Here is a 16,206-nt window from a genome sequence, read left to right as displayed (position 1 = left end):
TCCCTGTTACTGAAACAAGTTTCTTAAATGGTATTATTTAAGTTTGTGTCATTTTTTAAATTGGGATGTCTGTGAAAGATGCAAGGGATGCAGGCCAATTCCTTTGAACAGCAGAGCTGGTCAGGATATGCTTCACTTAGTTGAGACAAACAGGTGAAGTTCAAGAAATGGAGTTGTGGTTGGAAATAAAATAAATATTTTATCTACAGCATTAGTGTGTAAGGAGGATTTTCCTCTTCATCAGGGGGTTGAAGGAGCTGTAAGGTTGCAAGCAGTGAAGGGGAAAAAGGCAGACAGGGAATATGAAGTGACTTATCTAGTAGGCTGTTGGCTCTTTGGAGTTGTGATTATTACAAACTGCAGGATTCATTCATTTCAGTCTGGCTGCCCGTTTTCTCTAAGTAATCTTTCCCATGTTGCTGAGCTTGAGTTTTTTTCAGCTTGAAGTGTTTTGGGTATAATTAATCCTTCTATTGTTTTTAATTGCTGCTTTGGAGGAATGAAGTAGTAGACTTCCTAAACAGTTAATTTTGATGGTGTATTTTACTATTGTGTGTTTAGTGTGCTTCATATTTGTCAAGAGAGTAGTAAATTGGTGCTGTGGAGAAGATGAGGTTTATGAGTAGCTGTGCATGTCCTTGTAATTACTTTTAGATTTCTAAAATTATTTTCCAGGTAAATGCAAAATCCTATTCTGAGACAATGCTTTTGTCAACCTGCTTTAATGTTAGTGCAAGCAAAAATTCTTCATGATATTCTTGATGACAGGTTTTTTCCTGCTCAGTGAAAGACATTAAACAAAGAAACTTCTCATTCTAATCTTATTTCAGGTATTTATCTGTCAGACTTGACATATATTGACTCTGCCTACCCCTCAACAGCAAGCATTCTGGAAAGTGAGCAAAGAACAAATTTAATGAACAACATTCTTCGAATTATCTCAGATTTGCAGCAGTCATGTGAATATGGTAAGCTAGTGTGTAAATATTGCAGTGTTAAAGAGAAGAACTTAAAAAGCTTTCATTTTTGTCTGCTGTGATTCAGTTTAAGTAAGGCTGGACCCCTGTGCATGGCATTAATACCCTCCCTCATCCTTCTGGTATTGTTGGTTAAGACAATCACCCATCAGGGTGAGGAGACAGAATAAAATTGCCTTTCTCTTTTACTGGTATTTATAGGCTTGTATCCCTGTATTCATAATTTTATGACTGAATTTTAAAAATAGGATTTCTTTTGGAATAGTACTTTTACTGGAGATAATAAAATACACTCAGCTTGTCTATTGGACATTTATAGTTCTGTCCATAGATCAGATAATGTATTTATTTCTTCAAAGGTGGTTTCCCTCACAGTCCTCTTCCTATTCTAGTAAAGTCCTAGTGCTGTGTTTGTGATGGTGGAATGTGAATTAGCACAGAATTGTGGCTTCCCTGAAAGCTCAATGTAAAGACAATGGGGGCTCTGAAGGAGTCCTCAGACTCCATGTTCCAGGTCTGGGTCTTTGGTTTGGCCAAGGATGTTGTTTCACTTTTCCCTTACATGTGCTCTGATGAGCAGCTCTGGGGTTTGTGTGTGGGGGGAGTGTCAGCTCAATGCATGGGAATTGCTATGAAGTTCTAAAATTTCAGTATCGTTAGGGCCTGTAGTTTGTACCTCTGTCTCACATAAAAAGGCAAGAAATCTGAATGTGTTCAAACAGTTTCTGGAAAAAAAACTTTGCTTACCAATGAGTGGCACAGTGTCAATGAATGCTGTCTGTTTTCCAGATATTCCTATGTTGCCTCATGTCCAAAAATACCTAAACTCAGTTCAGTACATAGAAGAACTACAAAAGTTTGTAGAAGATGACAATTACAAGTAAGTACAAAATGCTATAAAGTGACCATAACTTATTACAATATTACTTCTATAACTCAAAGCTTGTCACTTGTGAGATTGCACTTGCATTGGAGAATTGTATTATATTATGTGGGTGTCCTGCCAATGGCAGGGGGGTGGAACTAGATGAGATTTAGGGTTCCTTCTGACCCACACCATTCTGTGATTCTGTGATGATGCACCTCAGACACAGCAGCTGTGAGCAGCTGTGGTTCCAGCAGGATGTTGTGCTCAAGGCACTTTCCCACATGCTGAAGGGCAGATCTGCTCCCTTTTCTATGCCAGACTGCACCAAGCCCTTGCTTCAGGTGGGTTTGGTCTGCTGAGAAAGACTTTCTACACATGGCTCACCTGTAACACTGCTCTGTCATTAAGAGGAATCCTGTGGTTGGAGATGGCTTAAGTCATTCTTTATCAGAACAAAACCATCTGTGCATCCAGTCCCAGGTTTTCACTGAGGGTGACTTACAGCTTTCACTTGCAGATAATACTTCATTTTATACTTTCCTCCTTGATTAGGTTATAAAGTGTGAGTAAAATGTAAGCACTTGCTTTTTGAGAGGCAAGTTCTCTGCCTGTTCCTCCCAGCCTCCACCCAAGGTTTCCATGTCCTTAATTAAAAGATTATTACTGTAATAAATGATTTGGCATCCAGCAAAACTGGGGGAGGGAAATCTCTGGCAAGAGACAGGAACTGAGGATAGGAAACACCCTGAGGCAAATCTGTTGCTATGAAGGAGGGTTTTGTTCATTGGCTGATGTGCTCGAGGAGGTTCCCCACCCATTCCCATCCTGCCCGCCCGGGAAGTTTGTCACCTCAGAGGGCTTGAATTGGTTGCTTGTGCAGCTCCCTTGGAATGGCAGAAGGGGGATGCACACTTCAGGAGCAGCTGTGCTTTGCCATTTAACAGCCCTGACTTGGATTTACTGAAAGGCAGCAAATGGGGACCCTTCAGTTTATGTCAGAGAACAGTTAACGAGGACTCAGACCTCGCTTCTCTTCTGAGCTTTGTAAGTTGTTCTCTGCCTGTCCCTGTGGAAGCATCCAGCTTCACCTTTTTCCTGGGATGTTCTACAGCCTGATTTGGGAAATGCCACTTGTCTATCACTGAGAGTAAAGCTCTGTGGTCAAACATTTGAAGGAAGGAAAAAAAAAGCTAACCCAAACCCAAGCTTCTTAGCTGCAGTGTCTCCTTAGGACCCTGTATTCATTAATTCCACTCTCCACCTTCCTTCACCTTCACTGGCTAGGACTCACTAACAGTGGGAATTTGATTGATGAAGGAGCTGCAGTCTCTTCATCCTCTACAATCCATGTTTTGGTAGCAGGGCAATGACTGGAGACAATGGCACATAAATCAGAAGCGTGGCTGCTGTTCACAATGTCTGGTTTTGCACTGATGGGTTTTGTTCATCTCCAGACTGAATGTTTTTATGGTCAAATTCTTCTTTTTATTTGAAGAATTGTTCTTACTTAAAGTGGCTCTTCTACTTTTCATCCCCTAAGGTGTCTATCAGCAAAAAGGTTGAAGTTAGAGAAAAGCAACTGTGACTTGAATACATGTTTTTTTCTTCCTAAAAGATTTTATTTGAAAAAATTAAATTATAAAATTGTAATGAATCATTGCTATACTGTCTGGAATGGGAGGGAGAGGAGCTGTCAAACTTTAAAGTCTTTCTCCCCAAAATTAAATAGATGCTTTTTCAGTGTTAGTAGTTTCAAAGATTTTAGTTCTGCAAACTGTATGGACAAGATACACTTAATCTTCCTGGAGTTATCTGCCCCTGTAGTCTGCCTTCTTTGTGGGCCTGCTGGAAATGGCATTAAAAAGCTACAGAAAAAGCTTGAATTATGGCTGAAATCAAGTTGATAATGTATTTTCCAAAACACAGAAGAGGATTTTGGCTTTTGGACCAGTAAAGACAAAGGCTTGGTGCTCAGCACACTAGTGCACTTCATAAAAAAATTTAAAATATGAAGTGTTCCAAGAATAAATATTTTAGCCAAGGTGGGAGGAGAAGTTGTGTATTATTTTCAGTTTTATTTTTCCCAGGTTTTAGCTGGAGTAGCAGTTTCATGTGTGTGCCAGCCATCCCAGGGCACTGAAGGTCCTGGTGGTCTGTGTGAACCAAAGCAATAGGCAGGAAAAATCAAGTTTGGAAATAGTGTGTGCTAAAGATAACTCTGCACTGTTTGTATTACCTTCATAGTGTTCCTTGCAATCACAGAATCAGGCAGCTTGCGATCATAAATTTTAAAAAATCTTCTTCATAAACTTATATTTTTATTTCCTGATAAAGTAATTTTTAATGTTTCTTTAATGCAGACTTTCATTAAAGATAGAACCAGGGACCAGCACCCCCCACTCTGCTGCTTCCAGAGAAGATTTAGTAGGTAAATGCTTAATAAATGTGAGAAGACTTGAGGTTGTCATGTGCATTATTTTAGAATTGCAGACGTGGAAAATATTTGCCTGAGGCTATAAAGAAGTGTGAAGTTTAAACACTGCATGTTTGTAATAAAAAGTCTAAAGGTGATCTGTAAAGAAGGAATTGAGTCATTTTTTTAGGTTCTTGTAGGTATTGTGGCACTAAGTTGTTGATGTCATTTGGGGTGAAGAGCTATTAAATATTCATTCTTTGTTGTGTCTAGACAGAAGGGCCTTCATCTAAACTTTTCATGGCATAATATGCTTCCAAAAATGAACATTCTTCTTGGTCAATGCCAAAAGTGGTTGAAGGCAGGAGTTTGAAAATGTAGAATCAGTGGGACATGCCCAGTGCTGGTATAGTAAATGCAGCCACCTTTAGGACTTGCAAAATACTTCCATTGGATGCTCTATTTGAACTAAGTGTGTTTGGTTTTGATCCTGTGCAAAAATCCTGAAGTGAGGGGTTTAATTATCAATAGATCAATGAGTTATACTGAAGCTATCTGTTAGAAAGGGAGTTTAGGAAGTTTTGTGCAATTTTTCCATGATTTTCTGATAAGTCACCCTGACAATAATTCTGAAATGACTTGGGAGTAATGTCTTTTTTCTTCCCAGGCTCTGAAGTCGGAGCATCTCCACAAAGTGGAAGGAAAACTGTTGCAGCTGAAGGAGCCTTGCTACCACCAACACCCCCTTCACCTCGAAACCTGATACCCCACGGACATAGGAAATGTCACAGTCTGGGATACAAGTCAGCATTTTGCTTAACCTAAAAATCCTGAGCTTTCTGGTTTTTTGAAGTGATATATCATCTTTCAATACAAAAGCTTTGCTTGTAAAAAGCAACATGACTTGTACACAGTACTTCACTCACAGAGCAATTTGTGGCCAGGGAGCAAGCTCAGAACTATAATGCTGGTGTCCCAACCACAGAGAACGAATCAAAATAGGGAGGCTGAAGTTTTGATGATAAGACTAGTCAGTGAGTTAACCAGAATGGCTGTCTCTGAATGACAAAACTGTCACTTTTTAGTAATTCAATGCCACTGTAATTATTTCAAATTCAAAATTATATCACTGCTTTATTGGTATTTTTACAGGGAGACCTCCTTTATGGACTTTCTTTGTAGACTAACTCTGTTTAGTAATGGCTTCAGGCTTTTTCCATATAATAATATCTTGATCATTATCTCATAATTTCCTTTGTCATGTCTTCAAAATGCAAGGTTGCATCTACTCAGTAAGGAATAACTTCTATTATTTGTTTACCTTTAATGAGCTAGAATGCAGCCCTGCAGTTGAATTATAGAAGTGTTATAGAAGACAAAAATATAGTGTTGGAGAAGACAAAAATAGAGTGTTATAGAAGACAAAAATACAGTGTTATAGAAAACAAAAATAGCATAAGATACTGAAAGTAATTGTTAATGTACTCCTGAGTTCCTCTTTGTTACACGAGTTTTGTGCAGTTTTAAAACTGGAAATTCCTACCAGTAATTTAGGTAAATTAATTTACCGATTTGCGTACAATTGCTTATGGCTTGGCCATGATTTAGTTTACCACACAATCCTTCAGGATGTTAGAGCAGCTCCTGGGAGGTTCCAAAGGCGAGGTTGTCACGTTGTGTCCTCGTTGATTTCCAGTTTCATCCACAAGATGAACACGGCGGAGTTCAAAAGCGCGACGTTCCCCAACGCGGGACCGCGGCACCTGCTGGATGACAGCGTCATGGAGCCCCACGTCCCCTCCCGAGGGCAGGCTGAGAGCTCCACCCTGTCCAGTGGGATTTCAATAGGTGGGAGCTGCAAACACACCCAGGCACTGCCTGGGCTTTTAATGAAGGTTTTAGCACAATTAGCTGGTGATTGAGCCTGCAGCCGGGCTGTTCCAAATTACTGCTTCTGTTGTCGAGCAAATCTGAGAAATGTAGGGGAAGGAGGGTGACTTCGTTTACACACCACGAACTGGGAAATTATGAAAAATACATTTGTTTTGGTTTTTGTTGTTGTTGTTGTTATTTGGGATTTTTTGGTTGGTTGTTTTTTTTTTCCTCTATCCCTGTTAGTGATAACAGCTTTGGATACTCCTCTTCCTCAGTGGAGGTGAAAGGAAGTACAGGACATGATTTTCTATTATCTTTTTCACTCCTAAATCAATTCAAGTTTTATAGTGGGATTTCTATTTAAAATGCCATATTGACTTGACAGTGTAAATTGCTGACAGTTTTAAGAGCATAATTTCTAAATGCTTCTGACTTCGACAGAAGATAGAAATCTAACTTTCAAGTACCTCAAAATGTCAGAATCTACTAAATTTTGATAAATTATTTATCTTCATGTATTTAGGGTGGTGCTTTTTTTGAGAAGTTCTGCTTCCTGGGTTTCCTCTGTGAGAAGAGGTGCTCTTTTTTCCTGTTGCACACAGATCTTTTAGGTGGAGGGAGGACAGGACACAAGTGCCTCTCAAATCCACCTGTTTGCAGCCAGGGCTGACAAATGGAACCTCTCACTGCAGTCCTTTTCTTCAGAATTATTTGTTTGATAGAATTCAATGGTGTTAAATTTTTATGCATTTATGATGATGAAAGATCCTTGTAGTGCTTCACATTTCTTTGGATAACTGAATTTTAGAAGCAGTTTTGTTTTTTAGCCTTTGTGGAAGGAAACAGGGTCACAGATTGTCAGATGATGCTGCTTTCAGGAGCTGTACATGTATTTTCTTGAGGAGAAGGCCAGTGGAATTAGACCAAAGTAGCTGGTCTAAGTGAACCTGTTCACATCAGGCAGCTTCCAGTATTTAATGTGCATTGCCTGTCTCTGTTCCCTGCAGGCTCTCTGCTGTGGCAAAGTGTTCCATTTCAAAGCCATCCATCAGGAATGGTGCTTCTCCTCAGCATCCAGGCAGCTTCCATTCCCAGGGTTTGCATGGTGCAGGAGAACCAAGCTTTTGTCACCATTGCTGAAATGTAGCATTGCCCTTTTCTCAGGGCAATGTTTTATGGGTGTTTTCTACCTAAATAGCTAAGAAATTCTCTGCAGTCGATCCTTTTTCTCCTGAGTAAATTATTTCTGAACTTCCATTAGAGCCTAGCAGGGAAGGTTTGCCAGAACTGACAGGCAATTTCTCATAAGGTACAATTGAGACCCAGTCACCATTTTTATATTTTGGAGAATATAGGGTTTTCCTACTTTGTCTCCTCTCTGAATTTTTCAATTCTGTTCTCTAGCTCAAGCATGACCTGACAAGCTGGAACAAAATTGCCACTTTAGAAGACTTGCATAAATGACTTGTAAAACAGCAACCTTGGGCATTTTGTGCAAGATCAGCATTTGTTGTTAGAAATTCCCCTCTCCCATTCTCTTTCATCTCCAGCCTCCCCATACTCAGTTTTATCACTGTTTTGACAGTCCAGCAGTGGTGTTATTTTTGCTGCTCCTTGATGATGAAAATTTCAATGACAGAAAAGTTTGATAGAGGTGCTAGAAATATATATGGAAGAAGAGGGTAGGTTCTGGAGGTTTGCAGTATCTATTACTGCAGAATTCTTGGAAATGTAAGTTGTCTGGCATTCTGTGCTGCTGCCTCAGCAGGATTTAAGGAAGTTGATTGAAGCTGCTGAGTTCCTCCATCATGTTTGAAGTAGTCTGTTTACTCAGGACTTGGAATTAGTACAGTCACTGCAGCAGAGAGGAGGTTTATGGTATCCTACAACACAGCTTCAAAAGACTGTCAGGAAAATGTCTCCTGAATGTGTGTACTGAAAGGAGTGTTATTCCTCACCTTGCCCATAAATGTGGATTTAAACCTGTTGCTCTAGAAACAGGACTACCTTTTTTACATATAAGCCTATATGGGGCTTTACTTTTTGGGTAAATGATCCTTCTTCAAAACATGGACAGAGTTTCTGCTATGTCAGCACCTTGAATGTGCCTTTAAAGACAACTGTAATGCTGCTTTAAATCACTCCTGTGTTTTGAGGGCTCAGAGGTGTTTAGACCTTTCCAGTCCTTTCATATTGGAGGATCTGATAGGATCTGCCTCTGTTAAATATCAAAACACCACCAGTGTAACAACACTGTCCATAGGAATCCATCAGCAAGTCTGTAACCTAAAGCACACATTGAAGTGGTGATGGACATTTTGGTTATGCCCTGCTGGGAAAGGCTGACAGTCCACTCTGGGAAGGGTGCAGAGCATGTCACAGTTTTTACATCCGTGTCATTAAGCTTTCACAGATGAAGAATATACTAACTGGGTGGTTTTTATTGCAATGAATGATTCCTAAAGCAGCAGCAGTGCAGAAAATGAGACAGGTATGGGGTTTACTCAAAACAGGCTGATCTGTGATGTGACAGCCATGGTCAGAGAACTTTATCAGATTATTTTCCTAATTTCAGCTATTGGAGGCTGAGTGTGCCTCAACATTCAACTCATTCTGAAAACAAACAAACTCAAAAATATTAAAGGTACAGCCTCTTTTACATTGCTTTCTTGTGCTTGGGTCAAAACAGTTCTTGTTCCTAGAGCTGTGGGAAGGTGTTCCTTAGCTGATGGTCATGTGTTATGCTGGAATCAGGGAGCTGTATCTCTGGTTCTGTTGCCATCCTCCTATATTATCAATAGGTGCTTGTTATCTGGACAGAAGATTTTAAAAAGTGAGAAATCTTTTTCCAGCAGTGCCAGGGCTATCTTAATAAGAGGGAAGAAACACCTGTCCAGTCCCATATAGATGAGAAATGTTCTCTTGAATTCAGGAGTGTAACAAGAGAAAATAGTCTCTTTAAGTTTTAGGTTTTTATAAAGTAGATGACTACATTTGAGCTGGTTACAGTTGGAACTCTTTATAATCACGTAGAGAATTTAAATCCTCAAGGATATGATTCATCTCATTCTTAGGTGGGTGGCTAAAAAGAGGTTATATGGCTTGAGTCCTTAAAACCCCACTTTATTTCTGTTGATTGCAGACACTTTTGAGAGACAGCACAAGCAAATACAGACAGATGAATAGTGCTGAAAATGCCTGTTTTGTGCAGACAGTCCAGAATATGTGCTTTCAGTAGATTGGGACAGATGCTTTTACTTTGCAGTAAAGGAAGTTCATTGAGAACCCCTGCTCACTGCTATCAGCCAGGCCTAGAGCCACAAGGTGGTTTTGTTCTTGGAGGGCTGTGTTTGGATGAGGTCACTGTTTTGGTGAGGTCACTGTGTACACTCTGCCCTCCTGAGGTGTGAGCATTGCTCTTGGCTGGCTTCAAGGAACCACCTGCACACTTGTACCACCTGTTCTCATGCCTGTATTTGCCTCCTGTCACCTCCTCACCTAAAAGTAGGATAAATTAAGATGATTTTACTAGATCCTGGTTCCACTCAGAAAGAGCATGAAACTTCCTTTAAGTCATAAGATATTTTTCCAAAGAATATATGGTTTTCTATTAATTCCCAATTTTCTTACAGTTTTAAAGTATTTATTGCTTAACTGTGTTCTTAAGTATCTTTGCAAGAATGTTCTCAGAAGCTTTGGATTTCCACCATTTCTTTCCACCAGTTTGGCTCTGCTGCATTAGTGAATTTCTTAATCTGGGTTTGTTTACAACAGCAAATTGTTCAGATAATTCTTAAGAAGTAAAGGGAGCTGTGTAAAATAGGCCCCTCTTTTGTGAGACAAGTAGGGAAAGTATTAGTACAAATCCTAGAATGTCTTTAATGGTGTAGTAGGGTGGAAGGGGATTTTGTCACAGTCTGAGGGAATGCCTAGTGGATTATTTGAATCTGTTTTGTGGAGGAAGGTGAACAAGAAGCCACACATTGCTTCTGTGTGGCTTTTCTCCTCTTAGAGCATCTAACCTAGAGGATGCAAGGTCATTTTACTAAGGAAGTTATTCTTTGGGAGTGCTGTCTCATGTATACCACTTCAAAACAGAGTCAAGGTATGAGCACAGGAACACTGCTGAAATTGAGATTGTAACTTGAGGTGTTTAAAAATTCAAAGGAAACAATAATGGGTTGTGTTTGTAGCAGTGTTGGGTTAAAATTCTTTTTAAGCTATTTTTTTCCCCACTTATTTTTCCTGATCTGCAATGATATGGATGAAAGCTCTGGAAAAACTAGAACTCTTGAACATTTGTGTTTGTTTGTGTGTTGCAATCACTGGAGGATAACTTCAGCCTTTTTGTTCTAATGCAGTTGGAGGAATTAATGCTCTAGAGTCAAAGAAAGGAATTCTAAATCAGTGTGAATTAATGTAAGAAAGTGCCTTTGTAAGAACAGTACATTTCCAAACTAAACTGGATGAAATGCTTATGAGAAATCAGCTTTTTAATGAATTCCTCTATTAAGTCACCACCTCGAAGTTATTGAATTCTACGAGGGATTATATTTCTCTTTAAATAAATGAAGTATAGGTGTAGGTGTACAGTGTATGCATTTACTTTCAGGGGTCTTGGCAGCCTGTAGAGTAGGGAAGACCTTTACACAGCCAGTGTTTGTTTGATTCTTTAACCTGTACTGTGCTGTTCAGGTGGGTAGGACTGAGTCATCAGATCAGATTTCAGGTAGGGTTTCAGGCAGAAGAAATATGTCAGGTTTATATATATATTTTCTTTATATGAGTGTATGGATGCCTGTCTTTTGCCTTAAATGTGGATACCCAGACATGCTATTGTGAACTAGTGCTTTTTTAGTGATAGGATAAATAAAAAAAACTGTATCATATTAGAGGTTAAAAATGCACATGTAGGTGCTTGGATTTGAGAGGGGAAGATACAGTCTAGCACTCCAGTTCTTCCCCAAGAAGAACTTTATATTTTCTTGGTACTGTTTGCTCCAAGGCTCACTCTCTGGGTGTGTTTACATCAATGTAGTTACACAAACCCCCTGTTTCTGCCCCATCTTTATCCATTTGGTTATTTGCTTTTGCTGATTTTTCAGCATGAAACTCAGTGATGGCATTAGAAGTTTCTATCAGTTCTCTGGCATGATACTGCCAGAGTTCCTGCCATCTGTAGTTGGTGAACTGGGGAGCCAGAAATGAGCTGCCTAAACTGAACTTTAATAGTTAAATAGTCATGAAGTACATATGAGGATTTGCAGTGTGGTTGTGAACTCACCAAAGCAGAGCTTTCAGATCATGGAGCCCATCTCTGAGGTGCTGGCTGGGCTGGGCTGTGCTGCAGCCTCTTGACCAGTTCTGTGTGGTAGAATTTTTCAGTTTTCATGGTAGGATTTGGAGCTCTGCTGGGTCCGTCCCCAGCTCTGGAAACGCGGTGTAACTGGAGCCAGGAGAGTGTCGATGACAGATTTGGGAAAGGGAAAGAATTTTTAGTCTGAAGACTTTTTAAACTCTTTGGGGTTGGTTTGTTTATATTAACACCTGTTTAACTTTGGGGACTAACTTCTGGATAAAGAAAGCCTGTGTTAAGTGTTCAATATCCCCAGACTTGGGGCAGCGAGTGGGTGCCGTGACCAGGGGAGTGGATATGGGATAGCACAGGCATTCCCTATCCCATAACTGGGAACCTCATGCTGTTTGTGTGCCTGGAGCACAGACATCTCACAGACATCCATCTGCCTGTGCACATCTGCAGATGTGAGCAGAAAATTCACATCTGAACACAGCTGCAGTGCTGGGGCTCTGCAGACAATCCTGAGCCTTCTCAGATAATCACCAGCACAGTTAGCAAAAAAGCCATCTTGCCAAATGCTGTTATTCCTAAGATAGCGAAAAAAACAACTTCATAAAGATTTAATTTTGTTTCAATCCTGCACCATAAATTTATTAGCAATGTAGAAAACTAGGAAGATAGTGTTTTGTGTTAAGTGGCTTCTTACATAAAGCCAAAATTTGTTTAGAACTTTAACTAACAGAAAGGGCTTATACTACCTAGGATTTGTTATTAAGTTTAACCTGAAGAACTTGCTTGAGGTTGTTGGAAAAACTCAAATATTGAGTACATACTTGAGAAGAATTTAAGAAGGTGATATATTTTTAGAGTACTGAATGAATGAAATATTTCCAGTTGAGGTGACACTCAAATAGTGCACTTAATGTTTAAACAGAACTTGGCTAGACATCTAACTTTTATTAAGTTAAAAACAGTCCCTTTTACCTCTGTTTTGTTTTGGAAGGAGGGATGTCAGGTATTTTGTTTTGCTTTTCAGGAAAGGGGTGTTTTTTCGTATCAGAACTTGTGTCTTGCAAAGTATCTCCCAGAGGGTTTTAGAATCTAAAAAATCCTGTTGGAGATGTTTTTATGTGAATGTTAGAGGAATAGTCAAACACTAAAATTCAACCTTTTCCAGGTTTTTGTTACAATTTTTACAACCCCTGAAGGCATCAATGTTAATGTTAAATCAATTGCTAAGATGTTTTGTCCAGTTTTTATACAAATTGATGTTCCTTTTAAGTGTAATTGGTAATTGCTGTATAGATTTAACTTTTTAAGTGAAACTTTTGGTTTACAAAGCCCCCAAATTCTTGTAGGTTTTCTCACTGCACTGATACTGTACCAAGGATTGTCACTTTGTTATAGGTGACATTTTAGCTCTTAATCTAGATTGCTTTGCATTTTTACAAAGCAACACTAGCTTTAAAATCTTTCTTTAGTGTACTTAGCACAGCAGGTGACTATAACTTTGTTTGCAAAGCTGATACAGTTGCCATCAAAATACCATTTTAGGTAGAATTTTAATGTATCAGCCTACTTCCAATGCAAACAGTGTCTTCTTAGGGGGTTTTAATTGTGTGGATCTATCACGTGGGCCTAAATTAAGTAGAGCTTTAGTCATATTAAATCTGTACTTCTTGCTAATATAAAGTGAAATCTAAGCAGTAGTAAGAAAATAAGTAAGATTCTAAGTATCTCTAATGCTTTCAGTGCTGGCTGAATGACTTGACAGAAATTGCTGCACCATTTTGCAGGACAGATTGCTCCAAGTAACCACAAAGAAAACTTCAATTATATGCAAGGAAAACTATTTTCATGTTGGGGTTGAACTCTACCATCCTAATTGTCATTCCAACTGCTAAAAGGATTTCAGCACTTAAGGTCTTACTGTGGGAGATTGTACCACAAACAGCCTTCCTCAAAGACAGTCAGCTGGGAGGTCTTACCCAAAATTCCTGCCTAAAGTTGTCTCTGAATTGTTACATCTGATTCTGTCTCCTCATTCCTAAACCATGCTACTTATAAATGAGAAGAGACTTCATGTTTTGCCTTGCAGAGAATGCAACTGTGGTTTTATTAGGATGGAATAAATCACTGAGCTTTTCACTGTGATGTGGATTGTAGAATTTGCTGAAAGTATTGTGTGACAGTTATTTCTTCCAGGAAGTGATAAAGACTTTGCAATAACTTCTTCTGTAAGAGCAGGCTCCACCTGGACAGGTTACTCCTTTTTTATCTGGGATAGTTCATGATTTACCTGGTAGTCTTTCTGTATAGAAGTGCCTGGGATAATGTGGAGCTGAACCCACACATTCTCTTTTCCACGTTGCAGCTCAGGTGTGAATTGTGCTGAGCAACACTTCTGATTATTGTTATGGCCACTCCTTTGCTCACCTGCCCTGTGGCACCTGAATGTGTGCTGATAGATTCAGTCTGAGAGGGTCACATGAAGTGCCAGCACTTACTCAGCTCAGAGGAAGTGTAACTCAAGCAGGAGTAACTGTGCTGAACTCTTCTGTGCACAGAGCTACCATCTGCTGTCACTCTCCCTGCAGCTGAATGCTTAAGGATCAGTGATCTGCAAATGGAAGCACTAAAAACTTAAAGGCACTTCTAGAAAGTAAAGCAAGTTACCTGCTGAATGTTTTACCTCCCTGCTTTTGCAGCCCTTTATGCCTCCACTGGAAGGGGTGGAAGGTGCAATATTCACCTTCCCACAGCTGAGTAAGACACACAATTTACCTGTTGAATATTTTACCTCCCTGCTTGCAGCCCTTTATGCCTCCACTGGAACATCAATTCTGTATTTCACAGCTCCATCCACTACACAAATGGCACTTACTGTAGAGTTGGTGTGAACCAGGTTAGGACTTGCCTTTAGGAAAAATTCAGAATAAGCTGAGACCAAATGATCTAGTATCCCACAGAGATGGTGTTAATATGTGGATGTTGAGCTAATGTTTGCAGAAGAGGCATCTCAGTTGAATTGGCTGGCAGATAAAGGTTTGTATTTTCTCTTAAATTTTGCACAGAGGGAACTTCAGCCCATGCTGAGATTTTCATGGCTCTTGGCTGGAATTACCCCTGCTGTGTGTAAATCTTTATTGCCTCCATTTTTACTCTGTGTTTACTCAGTGAATATCCAGACCTACTTTGTACACACGATTTTTCAGGGCACTGCTTTTCCCTGCTGATTTTCTGTGTAAAATTACAGGGAACTGGTTCCCATTTTCAGCCTCTGTTTCTCTGAGGGAACTTTTGAATAAGGAACATTGATTCAGATTTTTTGTTTCTTTTTTTTCTGGTTTGTTTCAAAATAATTGTATTATTTTATTACTTCCCTTTTTATATGGGTGTTCAGTCAGCAGAGCAAATAAGGTGGCAAGTTAGTTTGCTAAAAGGTGGCTTCAAGCATTTACTGACATTGAATTGCACTGATATTTAGGCTTTGGGATTATCTGGAGCCAAAAATGTTGGTTTGAAGTAGTGAAAAAGGATAATAGCTCCTGTGGGCAGCTGAGGTGGTCAGAAAGGTGCAGAGCAGCAAGACAACAGCTTGCAATTGTGTATAGAAGCTGCTGATTTCTGTTAACAGCATCTCTATTGATAATTATTTACTGATTTTTTAACATTACAGATAGCACCCACCTTGTCTCTATATTTAAATGCTCATTTTCAGACTGATGGGATTTAGTGGAATTGTAAAATTACTGTCTTATTTATGGGACTGCCATGAGTGGATGCATCAGACTTCTGGGTTTTGGGATTGTCCTCTATTTTCATTGTTTAAAATAAAGTGTTTGTGGATTAGTTTACAAAGCACAGAAGGAAATAATACTGTTGTGATCTGATAGAGTAAGTGGGAGATAACTTTAAAAATTGTTTAAGGCTTCTCAAATCATGTATTGGAGATTTAGCAATGAATTTACAGCTCTGTGTCATGACTGTGTGTGACTTGATAAGAAATTATTTAAAAAGTGACCTGTTTTTCTAAATGCAGACAAATCCATGTTTAGGATGTTCTTTATATTTTGAAAATAAGGTTCCCATTTATTAGTGCTCCTTTTCTTCAACTTATTAATGTGGAACTAGACCCTGTCCCTTCAATCTCCATCTCAGTGTATGTGAAATTCTTGAAGCAAATCACGAAGTGTTTTTCCTTGTAGTATTTTACTGAAGTATATTTTTGCATTTCATCTTAAATATTCTGATATTCAGAGTCTCAAATATTCTGATTTGTTTAGATGCAATTGGCAGAGATGGTTTGTAGATGAAGAAATAATAATAATGTAGATGAAGAAATCTGTTGTTATACTTCTCTAGGTAGCAGTGATGGTTCTGAACTCAGTGAAGAGACTTCCTGGCCAGCATTTGAAAGGTAAAAAAAAATTGTGTTTCTGTGTTTCTCTGTCGACATTGTTACTTAGAGTCTCTCACTCAGTCCTGAAAATGATGCTTTTTTCACTGAACTAGAGATCTTCTGCCTGTAAGAACACTAAAAAGCTGTAGTAAGTTCACTGGATCTGTTAAAGCAGCATAGCAACACCTTCTGCTCACTAATGGTTATTAGGACTTTTATCTAATGAGGTGCTTACTCAGTGCACACATCCTTGAAGGAGCTCAGCCAAAGAACCATTAGACCCCAAAGGTTTTGTATATGTGGATCTCACATGTGCTGTTTGTGTTTGTCTGATTTTCATTTTCACTTTTCCTGAGACACTCATCTGTTCAT

General features: G+C 39.2%; 1 protein-coding gene across 2 annotated transcripts in view; it reads left to right on the top strand.

Annotated features, from left to right (window-relative positions):
- RALGPS2 (Ral GEF with PH domain and SH3 binding motif 2) overlaps positions 1-16,206 on the top strand; it is a 116,212-nt gene that overhangs the window by 78,208 nt on the left and 21,798 nt on the right. For both annotated transcript variants that reach the window (XM_036387387.2, XM_036387385.2), the window contains exons 9-14: positions 831-968; positions 1,767-1,857; positions 4,206-4,273; positions 4,926-5,061; positions 5,955-6,106; positions 15,798-15,852. In XM_036387387.2, the coding sequence (XP_036243280.1) occupies positions 831-968; positions 1,767-1,857; positions 4,206-4,273; positions 4,926-5,061; positions 5,955-6,106; positions 15,798-15,852 (640 nt within the window). The remainder of the gene's footprint in view (positions 1-830; positions 969-1,766; positions 1,858-4,205; positions 4,274-4,925; positions 5,062-5,954; positions 6,107-15,797; positions 15,853-16,206) is intronic.

Source organism: Molothrus ater, chromosome 9, assembly GCF_012460135.2.
Source record: "Molothrus ater isolate BHLD 08-10-18 breed brown headed cowbird chromosome 9, BPBGC_Mater_1.1, whole genome shotgun sequence".
Lineage (NCBI taxonomy): Eukaryota > Metazoa > Chordata > Aves > Passeriformes > Icteridae > Molothrus > Molothrus ater.
This window is presented reverse-complemented; position numbering and strand designations above follow the sequence as displayed.